The sequence below is a fragment of the Physella acuta genome, unplaced genomic scaffold, assembly GCF_028476545.2.
Source record: "Physella acuta isolate Inbredline_101_S28 unplaced genomic scaffold, ASM2847654v3 ptg000144l, whole genome shotgun sequence".
Lineage (NCBI taxonomy): Eukaryota > Metazoa > Mollusca > Gastropoda > Physidae > Physella > Physella acuta.
Genome location: NW_026731663.1, coordinates 1,699,746 through 1,726,733, shown reverse-complemented (window position 1 = coordinate 1,726,733; position 26,988 = coordinate 1,699,746). Strand labels below are relative to the sequence as shown.

Here is a 26,988-nt window from a genome sequence, read left to right as displayed (position 1 = left end):
GAACTTAGAAGATCCCAAAAAATGTTTACTTAAAAAAAAAAGATTTTCCTAAATACTAACTATAATGAGAATAGAACAAAATATTTTAAAAACTAAAACAAGTAATTCAGCTGAAACAATTTTCATTTAAAAAATGGAGCAGTGTGTTAGTGTAGGGTAATGTTTGCAGGGTAAGAAGCATTTCAATTCTCCATAGCAACAGCAGGTTAGGTTAGCTGTTAGGTCAGGTTTAAAGTCAATGTAGGCCTGATTTCAGTAGTGTGAACATTAGGTCATGTGTCCATGGTGTGAGAATAGGTAGGTCATGTGTCCATGGTGTGAGAATAGGTAGGTCATGTGTCCATGGTGTGAGAATAGGTAGGTCATGTGTCCATGGTGTGAGAATAGGTAGGTCATGTGTCCATGGTGTGAGAATAGGTAGGTCATGTGTCCATGGTGTGGAAATAGGTAGGTCATGTGTCCATGGTGTGAGAATAGGTAGGTCATGTGTCCATGGTGTGAGAATAGGTAGGTCATGTGTCCATGGTGTGAGAATAGGTAGGTCATGTGTCCATGGTGTGAGAATAGGTAGGTCATGTGTCCATGGTGTCAGAATAGGTAGGTCATGTGTCCATGGTGTCAGAATAGGCAGGTCATGTGACCATGAGAAATTAGGAAATTAGGTCATGTTGCAATGGTATGAAAATAGGTCATGTTTCAATGGTATGAAAATAGGTCATGTTTCAACGGTATGAAAATAGGTCATGTTTCAATGGTATGAAAATAGGTCATGTGTCCATGAGAAATTAGGCTTTAGGTCATATGTCCATGGTGTGAAATAGGTATTGGGTGATGTCTTGGTATTATGAAATGGGCAATAGGTCATGTTTCATTTAGTACTGAAGAACAGCTGACAAATGTACAGATGTTTAGTACCATAACATTACACCTAACTTGGGGGATGTTTAGTAACACAGAAAAGCTGAAAGGTAAAATAAATCTGATTATTGAAGTAAAAAAAAATAAAAACAGAAAAACAAGCAGCTTTCAAAGCTGCAGGACTCAAAGCAACTGATACAAGCAATCCTACTCTATCTGGCCTGGTGTGTCGAACACAAGTTTTAAGGGAGATAATTACACTGCTGTGTCAAGGGGAATAATTACACCAGTGTCAAGGGGAATAATTACACCAGTGTCAACGGGAATAATTAGACGAGTGTCAAGGGGAATAATTACACCCATGTCAAAGGGAATAATTAAAACATCATGTCATGGAATTACAAAACTGTGTCAAGCGAGATAATTACACAACTGTGTCAAAGGGAGATAATTACACATCTCCAGACATCTGTCAGGGGGATAATTATTACATTTTGTCAAGAGGGGAAATTACACATTTGTGACAAGGGGATTGTGTCAATGGGGGATAATTATGCAACTATGTCAAAGAGAAATAAAATTACACCTATCTGACAGGGGGATAATTATACCAATGTGTCAAGGGGGATTATTGCACTATCGCATCAAGAACATTCCATTCAAATATGTGTAACAACTCATGTTTAACGATAATAAATGTATCACTCCACACTCCCATGGTCAGTAGCCATACAGGTGATCAATCACAATCACAATCAGCTAGACGCCATGCATGATTTACTCCCCAGTCCTTGAGCACCCAACACCATCTGAGATCTACTAGTTCCCACCAACCCACATACGTAAGGACCAACATCACTGAACATACGGGTTCTGGAGTACGTCAAATAGTGCATTCACCCATCATGCTTTAAACCTGGCACCCCATACAGTATAGTCTATAGATTATCTGGCTACAGTTTTACCTCTCTGCCTACCCAGGCAACTAGTAACGATACTGCCATAACAAAAAAAAAGGAAGAAAAAGTTGTATGTGTGGCAATTAAAAAACAAAACCGCCTCCTATGACTAATAATTGTTTAAAAGCTGTTATGCAAGAAAGAAAAAAAAAAGTTTATGTCCAGGTTGGTGTTTTGCCAGTTTTTCAAGACAAAAACAAACCAGGCTTCGCATTCATCAAACAAGAGACATGCATCAACCTGATCACAAAGTTTTAAGTAGAAAGCAACAGCAGGCTTCAATCATTTGTTTTATGACATAGGTAAGAAATGTAACGAAACCCAAACTGCAAACAGTGCACCTGTTGTAACAGCTTGATTTAACTAACTGCACAGGTGTGTCAACTTTCAAGTACAAAAAAACAAACAAACAAACAATAAAGTAAAGATAGGAGACAAAGATGACCCCCACAGCAGAATTTACTGAGGTAATGTATATCTCCAGCACTGAATAGTATTGTGTAACATCTCCCAATCTAAGTTTGGCGCTAATCACCAGAACTTGAGTTGTCATGCACATAGATGCAAGCCCACCAACAGCCACTATCTAATATTCACAAGCCTCAACAACTTCAATGAATTCATCACACCATCTACGTAAATATTTTCTTACTTTTAAAAATTTCAAATTACCAAAGCAGTTGGTTAAATAGTAAAAAAAAATCTACCCAGCAAAAAATGTGGTAAAAATGTTAACTGTATATTTTTTTTTGCCATTCTTGATGGTGACTATTTGACATTAAAAATGTAATATTATGTCATATTCATTAGAATTCCTTTTTTTTGTTTTGTATTTACTGATTTAAGAAGTGTAGAAAATAAGTTCGATGTATTTTTAACCAAAAAAAAAACCATGCTGAGGATTATTTTAAAAGAACTCAAGTCTCAACTCAAAGTGAGAAAATAAAAATATCAGATAAAAATCAATGCATCAGCATAAACTAGCAGAGACAAAACTAAACAACAAGATTTTTAACTGCAAGGAGACAGACTGGTGTTACCTAGAAATCACTGTCCCAAAAAGCTGAGGAAAAAACACATCATTTAAAACAGGGGAAAATGAGTGGGGTTGGGATGAGATGGTTTTAAAATCTGGTCAGAATCCTACACAAAATTACCACTATCAAACAAAAAAGAGAGAGCAAAATATATTTTAAGTGGGTAGTGCTCTACAATGACTTGAACAACATTAAATGTATTTTATCAGGTGACTACATGGCAGGTGTACTGTGCAAACACACAGAATGAAGGAAACTTTGCTTTATACAAAATAGTCCATTTCTGTTTAAAATCTGAATAGAATTCTAATAGGCTCTTTCATTTGAATGTGTAAGAAAAGACACCACACTCCAACTGTTATCTAACATTACAGCACTGGTGATGGATAGTTACAAGGTAAAGTGTTGGCCTTCACATATCTGACTTTCTTGTTTTAGAGGTGAGTTCAGATTTTTTAATAACCAAACTACAGTTTAATAAGCTCTAAAATCTCAATTGTGCAATGTGTTTCATTGGGTGTTCTAATAAAAGTTAACAAAATATTAACTTATCCATTGACCCAGAGTTCTTTAAAAACACAAAAGGCATGAAACTATTTCAAAAGCAGAACAACGACCCCCACATTGCTGTAGCAGCCAACACTAGCTAGAACCAAGGGAAATAATCAGATACTTACAAGTCTAGAACCAAGGGAAATAATCAGATACTAAGTCTAGAACCAAGGGAAGTAATCAGATACTTACAAGACTTTCTTTGACTGCGCGACCTCTTGCGCTCCCTCTGTGGTCTGGATGTGGGTGCGGTCGCTGTCCTAACACAAGCCTCGAGGATCTCGTCGTCACCTGTGTCATACATGTCTGAGTCTGTCGTCATGCCACCTCTTGATCCCATGGAACGGGCATCTGAAATGTGGTGCCAACAAAACATTTCTTCTACAACATTCAAGGGAATTAATGTACACTAACATGTAAAATGATACAGATAGCTGAATGTTTGAGTCTTGTAAAACTTGTTCAGCTTACATTAGTATGTAACATTTTGAAGAAAAATGTTTTTGTTATACTTTTGTGTGGAGTTACATGTACAATCCTATTTAAGCATGATAACCTGATGTCTTTATGTTTTTACTACACAAAAGGATTTTAAGACACAACTTGTAAGCTTAGACTATCGAGCTCAACAGTAGGGAAAATATTTACTAGTCAACAAAAACCCAGTTATTGAGTGTAGGGAAAATCCACAAAAGTTAAAAAAAAAACAACTTTGTAAGGAATATCCACACAAGTCAGCAAAGACCAAGTTACTGGGTATAAGGCAAATCTTACCCAATTTCCTTCGACTTCTCTGTCCTGGCAAGCCCCTCTCATCAGCACTTGTGTAGCCATTCTTCAGTATTGCACTCAAGGCATCATCATTATGTGCATCTTTGTTCTTGAAGTTTTCAGTCTGGAGATGGTTCAGAGAAAATTTGTTTAACTAAGCAAATAAATATATATACACTTCTCAAAGTAAGGGGTTCAACAATAAAGAGATACATCTAATACATTAAAAGGTACCTGTTCAAATTAGAAATTTGTTCATAATAACTAACACAATGCTAATTAAAAAATCCAGATTTTGAACGCAGGTTCAAGTCAGTAGAAGATCCCTGAGTTCACCCAGCTCTGATGGGTACCTGACCCATGTTAGCAAAAGTAAATTCTGCTGGACACTGGACATAATGTTAATCACACTATCCCTTCATATGCTGTGGTCACAGAAACAGGTGAACTCTACTTCACTTGCCCAATGAACAGTCATGTTCAAAAAGGAAACTTTACTACTACCAATTCCAACAGGAAATGATCTCAACAGAACCACGCTAAAACAATCCAATGCTTACGTCTACAATCATCTTCCCCCTCGTCTTCTTCCTCTCCCTTTGATTGGCTTTCTTCTGTAACATCTGCAGGACCTTGTCCCTGGTGGTCCTGTACTCTAGAGCAAACTCACTGATCACTTTACAGAATGTGTTGATCTTCATCTCTCTAGCATCATGGACAGCAAACCCCAGGTACAGCAGCAGTTTGTTGTATCTGGAACAAGAATTATTCTTTCAGAAGTTCAAATGAGGAGATGGAGATGGCTGGGCCATGTCCTACGCATGAGCAAAAAAAGACTCCCCAACATGGTGCTGAAGTGGACTCAGACCAATGGGAACATGGAGGAGAGAGATGCAAGAAGTACAGGCTACTGGCAAGACCTGGCATGAACTTAAGTGGCTCGCACTAAACAGAGTGGAATGGCGGAGATTTGTTGCTGCCCTATACTCCACAGGGAGTGATGAGGATTAAGTAAGTAAGTAACAAGAATTGCTCATGTTTGTAAAACTGATTTGTAGTTTTGGTAAAGATAACGTATTGTATCTTCAAAAATATTTAAAAAATTGTTAATGATAGTGTAATGAATTGTCCAAAATAATGTATTGTATCTTTAACGATAATACATTGTCTCTTAAAAATTAACTTTTTTTAATTGGTAAAAATAATGTATTGTATCTTTAAAGATACAATACATAAAGATATTGTGCCTTTCAATATATTTTTTTTGGTAGCAGTTTATTGAATTAGTAACAGTAATTTATTGTTCCTGTAAAAATGGTTTATAACAGAAATACTTTATACATTGTGATTTAATGCCCCATGTTAAAGACAGTATGTAACAAAATTTGTTACCTGTTGAGGATTCTCTTGTTGATTATGTGTAATATCATGATTCTCTCTGCTGCGTCTGCTAGGAATAATGACATCCTGAAAACATACAAAAAAAATTCTTTCATAATCTCAATTAAAAATAATAATAATTGAATGTCACAAAAATGTTTCCAAAAAAAAAAAAAAAAAAAAAAAAAAAAAACAACAACCCAGCACACAGCAACAAATCCTCAAAAGGCCACCCACATGACTGAGATACTATAAATAACCCAGCATTAAGCTAATACCCAGCAGTAAGCTAGTACCCAGCATTAAGCTAGTACCCAGCATGTACTCACTTTCCCTTGAGATCTGTAGAGCTGCCGTCATGCTTGACTATGGCACGAAGGTGATCCCATGAGGCTTTACAATCATATTCCATTTTGTCAAGCTTGCGGGACAATTCATCCCAGTCAATCTACAAGCAAAAACTCAAGTCAAACAACAGAAATTTTAATTGATTTTCTATGCCAGGAAAACTAGAACAGGTAAAAACAGAAAGAGCAGATAACTCCCTGTATCCAGTCACAAAGGACAAACACAAGTCTACACCCAGGAAAGATAACTCCCTGTATCCAGTCACAAAGGACAAACACAAGTCTACACCCAGGAAAGATAACTCCCTGTATCCAGTCACAAAGGACAAACACAAGTCTACACCCAGGAAAGTTAACTCCCTGTATCCAGTCACAAAGGACAAACACAAGTCTACACCCAGGAAAGATAACTCCCTGTATCCAGTCACAAAGGACAAACACAAGTCTACACCCAGGAAAGATAACTCCCTGTATCCAGTCACAAAGGACAAACACAAGTCTACACCCAGGAAAGATAACTCCCTGTATCCAGTCATAAAGGACAAACACAAGTCTACACCCAGGAAAGATAACTCCCTGTATCCAGTCACAAATCTACACCCAGGAAAGATAACTCTCCTACCCTGGAACATCTTGTGATGGGCCCAATCTCTGAGTACAGGTCTGTAGAATCAGGGAACTGCTCAATGATGAGTGAACACAGGTGGTGCAGCAGTGAGTGCTTGTGGACGGTGTCTTTGATCTCTGGCACACGCTGCAAGAACTCCACACTGAAGGCATGGATCTGGTGGGCACAGCAACAAGAAGTGTGTTAGTTGTATTAGAATTGTGTGGATATATCAACAGTAATTGTGTTAGCTGTATTAGAATTGTGTGGATATATCAACAGTAATTGTGTTAGCTGTATTAGAATTGTGTGGATAAATCAACAGTATTTGTGTTAGCTGTATTAGAATTGTGGATAAATCAACAGTATTTGTGTTAGCTGTATTAGAATTGTGTGGATAAATCAACAGTATTTGTGTTAGCTGTATTAGAATTGTGTGGATAAATCAACAGTATTTGTGTTAGCTGTATTAGAATTGTGTGGATAAATCAACAGTATTTGTGTTAGCTGTATTAGAATTGTGTGGATAAATCAACAGTATTTGTGTTAGCTGTATTAGAATTGTGGATAAATCAACAGTAATTGTGTTAGCTGTATTAGAATTGTGGATAAATCAACAGTAATTGTGTTAGATGTATTAGAATTGTATGGATAAATCAACAGTAATTGTGTTAGCTGTATTAGAATTGTGTGGATAAATCAACAGTATTTGTGTTAGCTGTATTAGAATTGTGGATAAATCAACAGTAATTGTGTTAGCTGTATTAGAATTGTGGATAAATCAACAGTAATTGTGTTAGATGTATTAGAATTGTATGGATAAATCAACAGTAATTGTGTTAGATGTATTAAAATTGTGTGGATAAATCAATAACAATGTTTGTTGTAATAAAACTGTAATCAAATAATAACAATTGTGTGAACTTACAGCTGCTCCATTTAGAAAATTTCCCATTGCTAGTATACCAGAGAGAATACACCTGAAAGTTTTGTTCTTCTGGAGTTCAGAGATTCCTTTCTTGAGATCCATCAAAGGCTCTGCTATTTCCTAGATTTACATAGACAATTTGAAGATGGTTATTTGATGTACATTAGGGATCAAAAGACTAACAACAATCTGATTCAATTCAAGTAAGCCTTTCAAAATCTGACAGATGTAGTTAAGGGGATATGCACTGCAAAAAAAAATCACAAAATTTCCTGTTTTTCGTCATGATGGGTTTCTTGCACTTTTGGATACTTTGTCCATTTTTGTATTAAGAAAATAATAACTTTAAAGAGAAAAATTTTTTTTAGGTGTTTAAATTACCATTTTTATGACCCTATAATCAATTTTTCCCGATCTTACACGCTCTCTATGAAAAGTTTTATATCCGTCATCATATTGTATTTGGCATCATTGGAAAGCTGGATTTCTCATGTATTTGATAATCTTAATTTCCATCATCTCGGAAACACCCAAAGCTTACAATCGGCTTTGCAGTTTACACAGATATGGTATTTTCATGACCTACTTTTCGTTACTTTTGGCTGTTTTTCTCAGTTTGAAGGTTTTTAACACTATATAAAGCCTAATACTTTTTTTTTATTAAACAATCGCCACCATATTTTCAGTAATTGTTCTTCATGCAAGAATACAACTTTTATCGCGAGGGAATTGTGATGGCTTTCATAGAAAAAAAGTATTTGGTAATTAATATGCAAATTTTGAAACGTTTGAACACTAAAAATGGTACGATTTTTTAGACTGTAAAATTCTTACTAGTAGATATTTTAAAAGGTTTTCGTGACTAAAGTTTTTATATTGAAATATAAGCAGTTTAAATTTGATTGCTATAGGTGCATAAATAAAAAAGCCTTAGCATTTTTAAAAGTACCAAAAAATTATAAATGGCTGAGGTTTTTTTGGGTTTCCATGACAACCAAAATTGTTTTCAACCCTTTTTTTTGCTGTTTAATGCTAACTTTCATATGCCAAACATGATAAAAGAATTCAAAAGGCTTTAGATATTAAATTGTAAAAAATAGGAAAAAAACTCGCATATCCCCTTAAGTTTGTCAATTTACTTTTCCAACTGAAACAGCCACACCCAGGATTAGTTACCTGTTCTAACAGTTCATAGTCTAACTTAAAGAGCCACAACTTGAGTCGTGCTTCTAGTTCAAATATGGAAGAGAGGGTGAGAAGGAATTGTTCAGCTGTGCCCAGGGGGATGTCAGGGTTGGCCATCTGGGCCTCCAGGATCTTGGACTTTTCTTCTTCTGTTGGAATCATGGTATTCAAAATTTTCTGGGGACACAAGAGTTGTATAGTACATTTTCTGGGGCAAGATCGTTTTAATATAAATTCAATAGAGATATCTTTGTTAATAAACAACATGAATTTCTATATCTGCGAAATTTAATGGAGACATGCAAGTTAAAAAAAACAAAAGCAAACATGAAATCAATTACTATATATTTTGTTCACAGTAGATCCTAACATTTAAAAGATTAAATTGTAATAATAAAATCAATTACAAAAACCAATTTATAAGGGGACATAATAAGACAGAGATGAACCAGTTTTTACCTCTATTCCTTCTTTATTCATGATAGAGTTATCCATCTTTAGAATAGCTGCCTTGATGGCACGGGGAGGGGGAAGAACAGTGAGACCAATGTTGATGGCATTTGATCTCTTAGGGTCCAGTACGGTGATTTCTTTCTTCCCTGTGGCGTCTTGTTTCTAGAAGCAAGTCAACAAGTCTTAAACACAAAATCTCTCAGCTTCACACACTAACAGATGGCCAAACAAATCAGTGAGCATTTGCTGCTGCATTACATTCTTTAGTAGTTCATTAATATGATATGTTAAAGCATTTATGTACATTTATTAAACAGATATAGATAGACGTTTATTCAAGTTTAAAAAAATGTTAAATATAAAAAAATAGAATTAGAAAAAAAGCCTTTATGACTGAATTATTTCATATTAAAAATAAATGGATTAAACTTTTAAAAAACAAGAAGGTAGAAAAAAATTGAATGTTTAAAAATTAGAGTAAGGATAAAACCAAAACCAAAATCAGGCTATTTAAGGGAGAGGGGGTAATGAGAGTTTGTATTTTTGCATTCTCAGGAGCTTACTGAGTGGGTTAAGATAGACAGACTGGTTTATAATCTCTAGCAGGTAATCAAAACAATCAAGTTACACAGGCAGAAATCTAATGTATTCTAATCTAAATTGATATATGTTTACATAGATATATATAATAGAAATAAAATATGAAAGAAATCCAGTATAAAAGTGTGTGTATATAAAAGTTTAAAAAAAAATCTCTAGGTTATGAAGTATAAAAGTAGATACACAAGCCGATATATGTCAGTCAAGCTCCATATGATATACCACAGCCCTAGAATGGTTGAGTTCTACTTACGAGAATTTTATTATTGAGGCATGAATAAACAATTAATGCATTAAAAAGTAAGTCTCAATAAAGTTGTGATTAGGCTACTATTTGGTGATTTATTAATTATGTAGTGAACTGAAATGCGGTTGACTGAAGTTATACAGAGATAGGTTTTAGCAGAAAGTCACATGACACAAAATGGATACTTGGTGAAAGCAATAGGTCACAGATGTAAACACACGATAGGTGAATTATGGGAAATGGATCAGGTTCAAAGGCAAATTTGTTTAAACAAACTTTTCTCAGGCATAATCATGCTTTACTAAACATACATGGTGATTTTTACTATGGAACACTGAACATTTAAGTGGTTTAATTTTATACTTAACTATTGAAACAAGTGAAAAAATTCCCTAAGATTTTATTAAAATATAAAATATGGAGATACAAGAAGTTTCTCTTTCTGATTTCAAAATTTTAGGTACAAGTTTGAAAAGGATGAAACGATTGAAACATTTTTGCAAATTGTATAATTCTGTCTAAAAAATAATTAAAATAAGGAAATTGTAATTTTTTAACTTATGGCAAGTAGATAATACTATCCTTTTACTTCTCCTCATGCTTTATCTATACCATCTAAGTATCTTTTGTTTTTAACAGAAAGTTTACAATAACAAATCTCATATATAATTTATTTACAACATGTATCTACAGTTAAATAGATCATGCTGAATACAAACCTCCATTATTTATCTTGACAACAAATCAGACAAACTGGCATGCAATTTAAATCAGACAAACTGGCATACAGCTAAACAATTGAACAAACAGGCATACCGCTAAATCAGACAAACTGGCATACAGCTGAAGAAATTCAACAAAATGGCATGCAATTTAAATCTGACAAACTGGCATACAACAAAACAATCAGACAAACTGGCATGCAGTGGAACAAAAGCAACCAAACAAACAGGCGATGAACAAACCAATGATGTTTAGGATGGGAGAATGAATGAAAATGTCTTACCACTTCCTGAAGAAAAATGCATAGAACATGCAACATGTTTTAGCCAGCAGTCAACCCAGCCAACGCATGGAGAAAAGAAGAGACCATTAATTCTACTGGCTAGACTGGCCAGACATTGTTATTAAACATTGGGTTAAAATACTACCAAGCTCATCCAAGTAGCTCAGTTCTACTTATTTAGTTAACTTTAACTTAACTGTATGCATATACATGTTTTTTTTTGTAAACTATTTTTGACAAAAATCCTTGTCTTTTAAAGCATAAAGTGAATGGTTCTAAATTTAACAATAAATCTTTTCCATGTGTGTCAGACAAAACAAACTTCTAAAGTTTTATGTGGTGCTCACATCTAGTGCAGTGATGTGTAGGTTATTTTTAGAAACGGGATGTCATGTGACATTACTGAGCTTTGCTAGAGTCAGTTGATATACATAAAAAATTAAAGCACTCCAGATAATAAACTAGCTGCTAGTAAACTAATAATGCAAACTGAATCAATCAAATAGATGAATTAGATTCTCTGCTTTTATACTCATAAAAGCTAAAAGCTTTATGGGAGTTTTCTTACAATAAAAAAATTAAAAGTCAAATTAATTTTTTTTTTAAGATTATCAAGAGAAACATATTTTGAATGAAGAGCTTAAAATCATTGAAATGTTGAACTGTATTTAAGCTTATTTTCTATTTTCCTGACAGAAAACCCAGAGTTAGCCTCTGTTATCATGAAATCAAAGCCTGACTTAATTTAGTAAAGTGCAACACCTAGAGCACGTGGACATTACGAAAGCCAGCACACACGTAACCAATGGCACGTTGAAAGCTCTGGTACACATACGTGTACGACTCTAAAGCAAAAAGCTTTGGTACAGTGATGTCATTTGGTACAGAAATGACCTCTTGTACAGAAATGACATTTAGTAAAGCAATGGCATTCTATACAACAATGACATTTTGTACAGCGTTTTGTACAAAAAAGACATTTTTGTACAACAAAGACATTTTTGTACAACAAAGACATTTTGTACAACAATGGTATTTTGCACAACAATGACATTCCATACGGCAATGTCACTAGGTGTAGAAATGACATTTGGTACAGTGATAATAAAAAGTCATCAGATAGCTGTAAGAGATGTTTAGTGTATCTGGCCCAGTGAGGCTGGGGTTATTAGATAGCTGTACTGACACACAAAGCTGTGGGAGACAGACTTGCCTTAGCCTTGAGTTCACTGGTCCTTGTCTCAAACAGGTGCTCCAGCTTGTCTGTGTCTATGGTGATGGGCACCAGCTGCTTCCAGATGACCTCACCTTTCAGAGCTGCATGCGGCTCCACAGCCAGCGCACGCCAGTGCAAGCGGACTGTCTTTTTGTTTTTCTTTAGGTTGGCCCCTGGTGGGGGAGGGAGGGCTGATGTGTTGGGGGAAGGTGGAGGGGGTGGTCCACGGCCCCCGGGTGGAGGAGGGGGTGGCGGGAGGCCACCTGGAGGGGGTGGTGGAGGAGGAAGGCCGCCCATCATGGGTGGAGGTGGTGGCATGCCACCTGGGGGTGGTGGCGGAGGCCCAAAACCATTGTCACCAAACATTTTGGGCGTGTAGAAAACATCCTCGTCGTCTTCATCCTTCAGGTCTGTGAAGTCCATGTCTTTAATCATCAGCTGCCTTTTGAGTCTCCTCTGTATGCGATCCCACTGCAAGTCACTCTCCGTCTTCTTCTCTGGTTCAGGCGCGGGGGTTACCTTCTGTGCTATCTGCCGTGTCAGACCATCTTTAGCGGCAGATATCAACCCACTGGAATCTCCTGCCGGCCTCATGGCCTCTTTGGGTAGCTTCAAATCCTCGCCCTTCAGTTTGTTTAACATCCCCTTGACCTGACCCTCACCTGACCCAGGGAACCCGTTCTCCACTGTTTTGGCCACAGGTGACAGTGGACTCTTGACGTCCCCGTTGTGCCCCTGCTTGTAGTTCTGCCAGCGCTGGTTGTTGGACTGGACTGAGTCGCTGCGCTCGTCGTTGATGGCGTTGTTCCTGGTCTCCATGGCGTTGGGGTCAAGCTGGGCCTCAGCAAAGCTGTGGTACCCTGATTCATTGTAGGGCGGGCCCTTACCTTGGAAGTTCAAGTTATCTGAAAGTACAGTGGTAATGTTGAAGAAAAAAGTCCACGATATATTCAAACCTTCACCAAGTCAGCATTGACTGAAGGGGTCAGAGAGAGATTAGCTAGACATGCCTTCATGCAATGCTGCATGCAGCTCAATTATAGACTTTAGTCTCTACAAGATAAAAACACACAACTAATGGTTCACAATAATTTTTGTCAGATTTCTAAAGCATATTTTAGATTTAGCTAAATGTTGTAAGTATGCACTCTGTATTTTAAATAAAAATATTTTTACTAAATCTTTAAAAAAGTTCAGTGTAAAAGATTTTCATTTTGGTTAACTATACACTCATAACAACTCATGCTCATTTCAAACAAAGAAAACAAATTATAATTAACACCAAATAACAATTTAGAACAAGCATTCACTAAACTTCTACAGCAAACACAAACTACCACAAATGAGTACCATGCTAGCTGTTTAAAAAAAACATAGATAAAGATAGAGAGTGCTGTTTGACAAGACCTTACCAGCTGTCAACTCACTGCTAGCTGGGCTCCACGGCTGGGACAGCTGGCTGTCATGGCTGGCAGAGTGGTGCTGGTGGTTGTAGAAGTGGGGGTGGTGATGGTGCTGGATCTCCTGGTGGGAGCTGCTGCTGCTGCTGCTCAAGGACGACGACACTGACGAGCGCAGGTCAGACATGGATGACCAGTAGGGATCACGGTAAGTTATTTCTGACTTGCTCACCATGGGGGGTACGGCTGACCCTGGGGCGTGACGGTCACCAGAAAAGTTTGTCAGCGGGGAATTAGAGTAGCTACTGCTGGGCTCTCTGCCCCCTCTGTGACTGGGGTAGGTGTTACTTTCTTCCCTAGAATGGTACTGCTGCGACGTCTCATTCCGGAAGTCTAGAGTTGCGTTTTCCCTGTTCAACATCTGTCTACTCACCCTATTACTGTAGATTTCAATGGCCTCTTTGTTGTTATTAAACCAGTCGCTGTCTTCAGTCTTCTCCCTCCCACCCTGAGTGTACTGTGTTTGCCTATTCTGTAATTCAGTCTCATTAGATATATTTTCCCAGTTATTCCCCCTACCACTATTACTGAGTCTGTCCCCTGTGTTATTAACTTCCATGCTACTCCTTGGGTCAGGTATATTCCTTCTACCCCCTATTAAGTTATCCTGGTGACCTCTAGGTACACCCTCCCTTGGACTGACTTGTACAACATTGTCCCTAATGAAAGACTCTTGTTTGGTAGTATCGTTATTGTTGCCCAATGGCTGCTGGGTACTGTTATAAGACTGCTGAGTACTGTCATAAGATGGCCGAGTACTGTCGGAAGATGGCCGTGTACTGTCATAAGTCGGCCGAGTACTCTCGTAAGGTGGCTGGTTGAGTGTTGCAGAAGGTGAGCCAATGGCTGCTGACTGCTGGTGAGCCGGTGTGAAGAGAGCGGGGAGGCTCCGGCGGGGCCTCTGCGTGGGGTCTGCTGTGTGAGATGGTTTGAGAAACTCTGGAATGGGTTTCACCTGCAGTTCCTGCTGCTCTTGGATTAAAGTCTTCTGACGATTTCGGCGTTGGCTTCGTGGATCTAAATGGTAAGTTTACAGTGATGGGCATGCAGGTTAGTACACTACTTTCAGTGAAAAAAAGTTGAATGTTTAAAATTACGCTGCACCATTGCACCTAACTAAATGGAAAAGGTTTATGTTAATTTTGAGGGCAGGTCAATGCAACGACTAACAACATGGTTTAATAATGAACATGATGATTCTGCAAAGCCCATGCAAAACTCAATTCATGCAGTTCAGTTGTAACATCAGCCATCTGCAAACCAAACTGGTCTACAGGAAAGTCAAGCTGGCCAACTGAATAGCCAACCTGGCAAATCTATTCATGCTGGTCAGTTAGATGCTGGCCAACTGTGAGAGGCAATAATTACAAGAACTCTGTCAGTGAGTGCACATTTCATGCAGAACAACCAGGTTTTATTTATTGCCAGATTTTTAGCAAGTGTCAGTCAGAGATAAATTCTAAAGAAAAATATCTATTTTTTTCATTGATTTAGAAAAGTTAAAAATATAGGCTAAGCATGAATGTAAATAATTTGTAGAATCAATGATTTATCTAATAACTGACTTGGAAATGATTGAAAACGGTTAACTATATTTTAAATACTATTTAATTCATTTTGTAGATGTACCATACGGAAATAAATTAAAAACTATAATATTTTATATAATAGCTTATGAAAAATATAGCACTTTGCTTTAAAGAAAGTATTTCTAAACTAAACAATAAGAATAAGGTAAACAGAATTAGATTTTAGAAGACACAAAGAAATTATTTCTAAACGAAACAATAAGAATAAGGTAAACAGAATTAGATTATAGAAGACAAAGTGTCTGGAGATATAAGATAACTTACTCTGTGGGGAGGTAGTGGTTGTGTTCCCTTGTGTGTCAGGTGGGGCCCACTCTCCAGGCGCAGGTTTCCTGCCTTTCTGACCGTAAGTGTCAACGACCTCATCTAGGGGCGGGACACTTGACTCTCTGGTGAAGAACAATTTTACAACATTCAATTTTAAAGTGTTTAAAGTAATAATAGACATCAGAAATAACAAATCAATACAATTCTTTCTTTACAGTACAAGCTATAAATCTTTTAAGTATACTATAATATTATTTCAGCATATGAGAAATGTAATTGAAAACTGCTAAGAAATACCTTTAGGAAAGTGTGAAAAAGTATGTTAATCTAAGCGCAAATTAAATACTTGTTTTGTATCAGCTTTTTTTTATCCTCCAAGATTGAGTAAACTACATTTTATACAAGCAATATTATGTAATATGCAGGTCTATGCATTATACCACCCCTAACCATCTATGCTATGAAACCCCTAAATAATCTACAATACCTCTATGTATGCTATGATACCCCTATATAAGCTCGATACACCTATGTATGTTATGATACCTCTATATAACCTTGATACCCCTATGTATGCTATGATACCCGAATGCATGCTAAGATACCCATATGTATGCTATGATACCCCTGTGTATGCTATGATACCCCTGTGTATGCTATGATACCCCATGTAAGCTGTATTGAATGAAACACCCCTATGTATGCTATGATACCCCTGTGTATGCTATGATACCCCTCTGTAAGCTGTATTGAATGAAACACCCCTATATCAGCAGCCTGCACTCACTCCTTCTGTTGCTGTCTCCTCCTCCTGAAAGCCTCGGCTGGTGTCTCTGCACCTGCCACCATCTGTGGTATACTGGAGGTGCTCTGAGCTTTACTCATCTTCTTACCACCATCATGCCTCTTGGATTTTCTAGGCTGACCTTCACTCTTTTGTCTGGGTACTCGTCTACAAGAGAGATAAATATCAAAGGAGATTTAGATACAACCATCTTTTGCCCTGGTTGAAATATACCAAATAAAATCAGTTATAACTTAAAGTAGAAATTAATGAGCCATAACTAAAAACAAGAAGAAAAAAATCAGCAATAATGTTAACAAAGGTGTAAGATTTAAAAACAAATGCTACATAAATTATTAAACAAGGAAAAAACAAAGATTAGAGTATAGCATGAAATTTTAGGAAATTTACCTTAAATTATCAACCAATGAGATCACAGAAAAGTCTTCTCCATCTTCATGTTTTAAGGCACTCTGATTGGTGAAAAACAAAGTTATATATCTGACATAAAATAAGCTAGGCATAATATTGGGATAGGTTAAATAGCTCTAATGATTTACAAAGTGGTGAGTTAAATAGTTCTAATCATGGACAAAGTAATGAGTTAAATAATTCAATGATGGACATTAAAAAAAAATCACCTCATAAATCTGGAACTGTGTCAGGAGGTCAAGGTCAGCCCCCTGCTTGTGCATGTGTCTCTGGGTGACGGCATCCATGCCCAGCTCTTCTAGTGCGTCAGTGACGTCATAGAAGGTGTCCTGGTCTGGGATGGCACTGATCACCTTCAAATACAAGCCATGTTCAACAGTTAATCACTGGCCCCAGCAATTAATACATGAGCTAACCATGGAGCTAAATTACAATTGCCATTTCTTTAACTAACTTTTTTTACATAGAGAACTGGAATTAATTTAAATAATTTTATTCTTTTATTGTATTTAATACACATAGTTATTGAACTAAACTACTTTTGTTAAAATAAATATAAAACAGAACCCTCCCCTATTAACCAGCCTCTCAAAAAAGCAAATGCTAGTGTAGTCATACCTATTGACCAGCATCTTACAAAACAAACGCTAGTTGGTTGTACCTTATTGACCAGCATTTAACAAAATAAATGCTAGTTGAGTATTACCTTATTGACCAGCATCTAACAAAACAAATGCTGAGTCGTACCTATTTGACCTGCACCCCTTACAAAACAAATGCTAGTGAGTTGTATCTTATTGATCAGAATCTTACAAAACAAATGCTAGTTGGTTATACCTTATTGACTAGCTCCTTACAAAACAAATGCTAGTGGAATCATATCTTATTGACCAGCATCTAACGAAACAAACGCTAGTTGGTTGTACCTTATTGACCAGCATTTAACAAAATAAATGCTAGTTGAGTATTAGCTTATTGACTAACATCTAACAAAACAAATGCTAGTTGGTTGTACCTTATTGACCAGCATTTAACAAAATAAATGCTAGTTGAGTCATACCTTATTGACTAGCCCCTTACAAAACAAATGTTAATGGAGTCATACCTTATTGACCAGCCCCTTACAAAACAAACACTAGTGGCGTCATACCTTATTGACTAGCCCCTTACAAAACAAATGCTAGTGGAGTCGTACCATATTGACTAGCTCCTTACAAAACAAACACTAGTGGCGTCATACCTTATTGACCAGCCCCTTACAAAACAAATGCTTATGGAGTCATACCTAATTGACTAGCCCCTTACAAAACAAATGCTTATGGAGTCATACCTAATTGACTAGCCCCTTACAAAACAAACACTAGTGGAGTCATACCTTATTGACCAGCCTCTTACAAAACAATCACTAGTGGAGTCATACCTTATTGACCAGCCCCTTACAAAACAATCATTAGTGGAGTCATACCTTATTGACCAGCCCCTTACAAAACAAATGCTAGTGGAGTCATACCTTATTGACTAGCCTCTTACAAAACAAATGTTAGTGGAGTCATACCTTATTGACCAGCGTCATGGCATACACCAGCAGCTCCGAGTCAGCCCCATCCTTCTCATTGAGTATTGACATGATGTTGGTCCAGGGGTGAAGCCCCCTCCTGCTGTCCACCGAGTTTATGGCCTTGACCAGCTGGGTTGTGTTGGACTCTGTGTACTCCACAAACACCAGCAGCAACTTCAGGGCCGTCTTCACAACCAGCCGACCCTGCGCAACACATTTTAACAAGGGTAAGCTTTAACAACATTACAAATCAAAGTTTTATTTTGATTCTATTTGGTCACTAAAGTAAAATCAATGTTCTTAAGACTATTCCAATAAAGGTTATATCCAACGAAACAGGTTTAACGGTAAAAAATAAATAAATTATTTCATAAATTGAGTTAAAACTGACAGTCAAGTATTTTGGTCATTCAGTAAGCCAAGAGAAGGGACACTAGCAGGAATAACAGAAACATCCAGTCACCTTTGATGCCAGGAGAGAGTAGAGCCACTGGACCGTAGCGTTGTGTCGTATGACTCCTTCCATACCATCCACGTACAACATAACTTGTCCCAATGCTGATGGGGAAACATGTATTTGAAAGCATGTTTTGCAACTAGTTAAACAAAAATGACAACAGCACTTCTACAATATCCTAACAACTGGTCATAAAAGACAATTCTAAACTGCTTTTACACAATAAACTTACCACTGAGAATACAGTTTACTGCTTGTACTACAATAAACGTACCCCTAAGGATGCAGTTTAAAACTGCTTGTATTACACTCAACTTACCCCTGAGGATGTAGTTCTGATAATTCTGATCAGCTTCTGTTCCCACCTTGATGAGACAGTCCAGCCCATCATTGTTGACAAACTCATGCACAAGATCTTTGTCATCCTGTCAGAGAAGACACATGACAAAACAATGACGTGACCAAACAACTTTTGTTACAACTCCTACAACATGTCACGTAGTGTGACAACATTGTGTAGGGTGGATGGTAAAGCTGATAAAACTAACCTGGAAAATTTGTTTGAGAGAAAATAGTGCCCTTCTTAGCTCTCTGCCAGTGGAGTTTAACAATTTTTCTGGAAGATAAAAAAATTATATCACTTTAATCACTTTAATGTCATGTAATAACATGTTAAATGAAGTAACAAGAGGTGATCCAAACAGCTGTTTCACCTCATGATAAAAGGTGATCCAAACATCTGTATCACCTCATGATAAAAGGTGATCAACATCTGTATCACCTCATGATAAAAGGTGATCAACATCTGTATCACCTCATGATAAAAGGTGATCCAAACAGCTGTATCACTTTAAGACAAAAAATGATAAACAGCTGTATCACCTCATGACAAAAGGTGATCCAAACAGCCTCAAGACAAAAGGTGATCTAACTGATTGTATCACCACAATGGCTGATCAATGAATTTATTGTATGTAGGTTGAACAAGACAGCCAAGTGCTGACCCAGCAACTGAAGGTCAAGGGGAGACTACTTATGCTCAGTCCCCCACTTTTGATTTCTGACTAGTTGGCACTTCAAACAAACAAGCTTAAGTGGTGTCACTTATCTCAAGCACCATTAGGTTCAACTGGCAGCAACACCAGCAAGAACAACTACTTCACACATTTACATCTCCTTCCCTTTCATTCTAGTCATAACATGGCATATAGCCAGAAGACAATAGCACTAAAAGTACTATTGTACAAAATATTGGCTATAACTAGATAAGTTAAGCTGTTTCAACTATAAAAAAATCCATTGTAACTGGCTATGCTAAAATACATATTTAAGTTGCTCTTTAATAAAAGCATAAGTATAAATACAATTTTTATGGACAATCTGAACAAGCAGCCATCGATATCTCAAATATAGATTAAATTACATGTAGGTAGATTAGAATCTTCGTTAAGGAAAGATTTAATAAATCAATCTGAAATTATTTCAGTACTTGATTTTACATACAAAAATTGTGGCGAAGACTTTGAGAGTGAGTCTAGTGATATATTATATAATGTAAGTGAGCCCGATTGTATATTCACTGTCTGGCTGCTCTTTGGGTCAGGGGGTGGGGGCAGTGAGGTGTGGTGGAGGACACTGGATATGATAGAGGTGGGACAGACTTGTGAGGGATAAGACTCGGGATAAAATAGACAGGATAGTCATGGCAGTGTGGGCTGCTGACAGAATTGGGTAGTACCAACTTGGGTCTAGTTAGATAATGATTTGATGAAAAAGAACTGTCTCAAGAAATGATTCTCCATTACATTTACAGGTGTGTTCACAATCTGCCAAAAGACACACAAAATTGCTAACATTGGCACCTAAATCAGATCTTTGAATTCCTGCTAGTGTTTCCCTTAAATAGGAAGTGTAATCATGTTATCATTAGACCACCGAGCAACAATGGGGGTGTCAGTCAAGTCCCTGATAAGACTGTTGATATCTTCACACCTGCCACTTAAAACAAGTGTCAACAGCATGTTGTAAGTGGAGGCAAATAGCTGGGCTATTGATCTAAGCCCTTGTTACAGAGACAAGATATGTCAAGGTTGGTAGTCAGGTATTTAGGTTGGGGGTTATGAAAAAAAACTAAAACACAAGCGATTTGGTTTAATTCTGTGCTCTCCTACCCGAGGAAATACTGTCTACAGATATCACTATTCTACCAGCACTCTGTGATTAAGCTACCCCCCCCCCACCTTCACTAAGATGACCCCACCCAACAACCAGTTAGCATCACCCCCCCCCTCCCCCACACTTCTGCAAAGATTCCTCCCCTCAACCAGTTAGCATCACCCCCCCCCCCCCACACTTCTGCAAAGATTCCTCCTCCCCACAACCAGTTAGCATCAACCATCCTCCCCACTTCTTTGAAGATGCACCTCACCCCTCCACAACCAGTTAGCATTAACCAACCCCCCCCCCCCCACTTCTGTGAAGATGCACCCCACCCCTCCACAAGCAGTTCACACCAACCATCCCCATCACACCACGACACATTCTCCTGCACATAGAGTATTACTATTCATATGACACAGCGTAGATCATTGATTAAAAGCAAAGAACAGATTGCATTGTTCAACAAAATCCACACAAAAAACCAACACATTAAATTGTAAATAGGCAGGGATTATGGGATATGCTGGTGGATGCGGGGGGGGGGGGGGGGGGGGGGGGGGGGGGGGTAGAATTATAATTGTCTGTCACAGTTGTACACAATATAATATCTTGGCAACTGTAAAAGTCTGATTTAAGGGACACAACAAAGTCTGGTTAAAGGGACACAACAAATTCTGGTTAAAGGGACACAACACAACGTATCATTAAAGGGACACAACAAAGTCTGGTTAAAGGGACACAACAAAGTCTGGTTAAAGGGACACAACAAAGTCTGGTTAAAGGGACACAACAAATTCTGGTTAAAGGGACACAACACAATGTCTCATTTTAAAGGGATGCAACACAAGAAGTTTGGTTAACAAGACACAGCATATAGCCTGGGCAACTCTAAACAACACGAAGTCTGGTCGTACTGTCCACAACACAGTCAGGTCACACAGTAGGAATCTCAGGGCAACACACAACACAATACAAATTTCCATCAGACTAATGTAAACAAAGACAGACGTAAACTAACACCGTTCGTGTGCTCTGTCAACGGCGAATTTAGATAACTGGGGCGGCAAACGATTGCGTTCTATATTTAGATAATTGACACAATTTAAAGCCAAAATAAAGGCAAATTGACCCGGGCCGCTAGCTTTGACTGTTTGCAGATAAACCCGTGCCTGACCTATGTTCAGCTTGTTAACAGACTATAATGGGGACGGCTATTATTTAGGTGTCAAAAAAACAATTGCGCGGTTACAAACTTTAAAATTGATGTGTTGATGTTCCACATAGAATGTAACAAGGCGCGGGTAACGGTACACGTACATTTTTTCTTATTTTTTTTCTTTCTTTAAATGTCAATTTAAAAAAAAAAAATACATTTTTTTTCTTCAAAATAGCAAATTTTTTTTTTAAACAAGGTCTAAACTGAACCTACATACTATTTTATTGCAAGGCATACTCAATCTGGTAATAAAATAGCGAACTACCCACGTCGTGTATACGTTAGGCCGCCCAGTCGAGCCTGTCTTAATGTCTAGCTGTGTCAATCAATACAATCGTAATACATCAAACAAAAACAAGGCTCTACGTACAGGGTGTGTGGGTGGGGTCGTGAGCTGAAATACCCAACTGTATGCCGTCTATTTCAAGCACTGGACGTGAATGTGATCTCGGCAATCTAGAGCCGCATGCACTTTGTTCCAGCCATTCGTTTGGTCTTAATTAACTGCGCCGGCTGGCAGCTAGTTAGAAACATTTACGGCTTTTGATAAATGCTATTTTAAGTAACACAGATAAAGCGGAACGTTTTGGCGGAGCGGTGGAAAAACGATAGAGAATACTGATAGTGGGATACCTAGGAGCAGCTAACTCGTGGGTTTTTGGGTTAACTCGTGGGTTTTTAGGTTAACTCGTGGGTTTATGGGTTAACTCGGCTAACTTGTAGGTTTATTGGTTAACTAGTGGACTTGTTGGTTAAATAGGTTAATTTGTGGTATTTATTGTTGAGCTCGGCTAATTACTGAGGGTTATTGGTTAATACTGCAGTAACTGTTCATCTGCTTTATTTCACATACAGTTTTTCCATAGACTAAAATAACGCTTATTTTAAATCTGCAATACAAGTCAAGCAATAATCCTTTTATAATAGCAATAAAACTTGACTAGCTCAACGTATTGAACTGATTGGCGCCATGTGTTCTGTGACAGGGGCCGGGTGGTCAGGTGGAGGAGTTGACATGACGGGATATGTGGGCTTTACATCATGTGGTAAAGTTAACATGACGGGATATGTGGGCTTTACATCATGTGGTCAAGTTGACATGACGGGATATGTGGGCTTTACATCGTGTGGTCAAGTTGACATGACGGGATATGTGGGCTTTACATCGTGTGGTCAGGTGGAGAAGTTGACATGACGGGATATGTGGGCTTTACATCGTGTGGTCAAGTTGACATGACGGGATATGTGGGCTTTACATCGTGTGGTCAAGTTGACATGACGGGATATGTGGGCTTTACATCGTGTGGTCAAGTTGACATGACGGGATATGTGGGCTTTACATCGTGTGGTCAAGTTGACATGACGGGATATGTGGGCTTTACATTGTGTGGTCAAGTTGACATGACGGGATATGTGGGCTTTACATCGTGTGGTGAAGTTGACATGACGGGATATGTGGGCTTTACATCGTGTGGTCAAGATGACATGACGGGATATGTGGGCTTTACATCGTGTGGTCAAGTGGAGAATTTGACATGACGGGATATGTGGGCTTTACATTGTGTGGTCAAGTTGACATGACGGGATATGTGGGCTTTACATCGTGTGGTCAAGTGGAGAATTTGACATGACGGGATATGTGGGCTTTACATTGTGTGGTCAAGTTGACATGACGGGATATGTGGGCTTTACATCGTGTGGTGAAGTTGACATGACGGCATATGTGGGCTTTACATCGTGTGGTCAAGTTGACATGACGGGATATGTGGGCTTTACATCGTGTGGTGAAGTTGACATGACGGCATATGTGGGCTTTACATCGTGTGGTCAAGTTGACATGACGGGATATGTGGGCTTTACATCGTGTGGTCAAGTTGACATGACGGGATATGTGGGCTTTACATTGTGTGGTCAAGTTGACATGACGGGATATGTGGGCTTTACATCGTGTGGTCAAGTGGAGAATTTGACATGACGGGATATGTGGGCTTTACATCGTGTGGTCAAGTTGACATGACGGGATATGTGGGCTTTACATCGTGTGGTCAAGTTGACATGACGGGATATGTGGGCTTTACATCGTGTGGTCAGGTGGAGAAGTTGACATGACGGGATATGTGGGCTTTACATCGTGTGGTCAAGTGGAGAATTTGACATGACGGGATATGTGGGCTTTACATCGTGTGGTCAAGTTGACATGACGGGATATGTGGGCTTTACATCGTGTGGTCAAGTTGACATGACGGGATATGTGGGCTTTATATCGTGTGGTCAAGTTGACATGACGGGATATGTGGGCTTTACATTGTGTGGTCAAGTTGACATGACGGGATATGTGGGCTTTACATCGTGTGGTCAAGTTGACATGACGGGATATGTGGGCTTTACATCGTGTGGTCAAGTTGACATGACGGGATATGTGGGCTTTACATCGTGTGGTCAAGTTGACATGACGGGATATGTGGGCCTTACATAACGCAATGTCTACATATATGTGCAGTTAGTTAATCCAATATAACGCAATGTCTACATGTGTGTGTAGTTAGTTAATCCAATATAACGCCATGTCTACATGAGTGTGTAGTTAGTTAATCCAATATAACGCCATGTCTACATATGTTTGTAGCTAGTTAATCCAATATAACGCCATGTCTACATGTGTGTAGCTAGTTAATCCAATATAACGTCATGTCTACATGTGTAGTTAAGTTAATCCGATATCTGAGTCCGTGTGTGCCGCATCACCGCAGACGTCAGCTGGGCACTGGGTGATCCTGTTCTAGACAGACGATGACTAACTGCCCCATGCCCCACCACGTTACACCCCAGTCGGCCAACAGAAACGTCAACAGACCATCAAGAAATCATAGCGTACAAGACGATACCTAACATAGTCAACAAGCCGGTGAGAAATTGCTGCACCAAACACAAATTGGCCCGCCTCAATAGATCATTTACATTCAACTCTACAGCCGTGCCGGGGTTAATCCCCCTGGCCTTTCTTCTGGCCCGTTTGAAGCAGGCACTTGAGCCGCAGCGGAGAAAACCGTTTGTAAAACTGATTCAACCTTCTATACAACCATTGCACCGATCTACCGTAGTGGTATTCATAAAGTGGCCTATTTATACGCACTTGAGTAGGTCTCCTACCATAATTTATAACCGAGAAGAAAAAAAGACTAAAGGATATTATCAGGAAAAACCAGTACATGGGAATGTAAGATAGTTCTAATCTATCCGACCCAGGAACTTTTGTCTCAGACACGTGCAACGTATGAAATAAAAAGTCTATGAGCTTGTCAATGATTGTGTACGAAGGCCACTATTAGTATACCAGCGCTGTCTAACATTACGTAGAGCTTGTTTAATATACGAGTGGAGTTATGGGCCTATGTCATAGGCTCTATGACTGTTATTAGTGCGAACGCGTTTTGTTGACAAGTTTCTCAAAGAACTAAGATTGCACACCAAGACTATAATTACTGCACCGGTGCTGTTCAAAGACAAAGATGGTGCAGCAAGTCTATTATTAACGCACTGCTTCTATTGAATACCCAAGATTGCGCGCCAAGACTATAATAATAAAGCGCGCATGCTAAATAATTAAAAACTGCCCACTGCGACTATTGAGAGTGCGCGCTGCAGCACGTAGGAGCCTTGTGATCCGCTGGTACCGGCGTAAGAAAGGTTTAACAAACAAACCAATGTAGACATTAGAAGGCGCCCAAACAAGACGAGCCTCCAGTAGGGGCGGTCAGTGGGTGGCAGTCACGTCACAAGGCCGTGTGGTTGTCACGTCACAAGGCCGTGTGGCTGTCACGTCACAAGGCCGCGAGGCTGACAGACAGGTGTCAGGGCTAGCTGTCCTAATTGGTTGGGCGCTGTAAATTATCCGGTGCTTTGTCGTGTCAAAGAAAGGGGAGAATGTGAGGGGGGGGGGGGGGAGGGTATTAGCTGTAAGCCCGTCCTATAGAGTACAACTGCCGGTGGACAAAGGGAGGGGGTACGGTGACAGATTACTCCGTGGTTTACAGTTTCCGGTGACTTAGTTTTTATGTGTTGATATCCTATTAGAATGGAGGTGAGGATTTTCGCCAAGAAATATAAACACAATAAAAAACAGCAACAAGATAATAGAAAACTAAGAACATAAACTGAATATTATAAGCCAGTGTACAATTTTGCATTATGTGTGCTAGAAAACGGACTGAGGACAACCACAGCCCAACCTGTGAATTCTTTATAGCCAGACATGTAAAACAAACACATAGTTCAAGAAACAAGCGACCTTTCGACCTAAGGCCTTCATCAGAACAAACCTAATTAAAACAGACGAACTATGTGGGGGACTAGGCATATGTGACCCTCATGTTGCTAGCAAATATGTAAATAAATTAAAGTACTCACCTATAATAGCATGTACCCTCACTGTCAACTGTGTCCTTAATATCAGCGTGTTTTTCCTCCTGAAATAAAAGAGTAGAGGAATGTCTAGGTCAATGTTGTTGTTAGCCCCATCACACAGGTCCCTAACACGGGTATCACATGGCTGCTCAGCTTCTGGCACTCGTGTGCTCTTGTCTGCACTTCGAGCACCGTTACAAGTCAAAACCTGAATGGAGTTCCGGTTAGGACGGTAATCAGTCGTTGTCTCCCCTGAGCATTGCTGTCTCTGCTGGTTTTGTGAGGCTGGTTCATGGGGATGGGGATATCGGGTATTCCCGATGTAACCGTTGGAGCATTGTGTGTGGTAGTCTGAGGACTGACCAACGTTGTCTCCTCGCAACGACGGACCGTTGTGAGGCATATAGTTTTCGTTATGATGGTCAAAGGTATGGACAAAGCCTCTGTGCCGTGAAAGCACATTGTCCGAATGATAGACAATGCCATTGTCCGTATCATGGACAATGCCACTGTCC

The 26,988-nt window shown here is 38.7% G+C and overlaps 1 protein-coding gene across 8 annotated transcripts in view; it reads right to left on the bottom strand.

Annotated features, from left to right (window-relative positions):
* LOC131935409 (FH1/FH2 domain-containing protein 3) overlaps positions 1–26,988 on the bottom strand; it is a 117,012-nt gene that overhangs the window by 3,322 nt on the left and 86,702 nt on the right. For 6 of the 8 annotated variants that reach the window (XM_059291800.1, XM_059291801.1, XM_059291806.1 and 3 more), the window contains 20 exons: positions 26,477–26,535; positions 19,242–19,309; positions 19,013–19,118; positions 18,700–18,794; positions 18,234–18,440; positions 16,888–17,031; positions 16,658–16,719; positions 16,250–16,414; positions 15,460–15,584; positions 13,559–14,623; positions 12,144–13,051; positions 9,084–9,239; positions 8,616–8,801; positions 7,440–7,559; positions 6,527–6,688; positions 5,887–6,005; positions 5,570–5,644; positions 4,738–4,930; positions 4,181–4,301; positions 3,599–3,757 (listed from right to left, as the gene is read on the bottom strand). In XM_059291800.1, coding sequence (XP_059147783.1) covers positions 3,599–3,757; positions 4,181–4,301; positions 4,738–4,930; positions 5,570–5,644; positions 5,887–6,005; positions 6,527–6,688; positions 7,440–7,559; positions 8,616–8,801; positions 9,084–9,239; positions 12,144–13,051; positions 13,559–14,623; positions 15,460–15,584; positions 16,250–16,414; positions 16,658–16,719; positions 16,888–17,031; positions 18,234–18,440; positions 18,700–18,794; positions 19,013–19,118; positions 19,242–19,309; positions 26,477–26,535 — 4,295 coding nt within the window. Of the gene's footprint in view, positions 1–2,857; positions 2,881–3,598; positions 3,758–4,180; positions 4,302–4,737; positions 4,931–5,569; positions 5,645–5,886; positions 6,006–6,526; positions 6,689–7,439; positions 7,560–8,615; positions 8,802–9,083; positions 9,240–12,143; positions 13,052–13,558; positions 14,624–15,459; positions 15,585–16,249; positions 16,415–16,657; positions 16,720–16,887; positions 17,032–18,233; positions 18,441–18,699; positions 18,795–19,012; positions 19,119–19,241; positions 19,310–26,476; positions 26,536–26,988 lie in introns of all 8 variants that reach the window. The other 2 variants (XM_059291802.1, XM_059291807.1) reach the window with 2 other exon arrangements.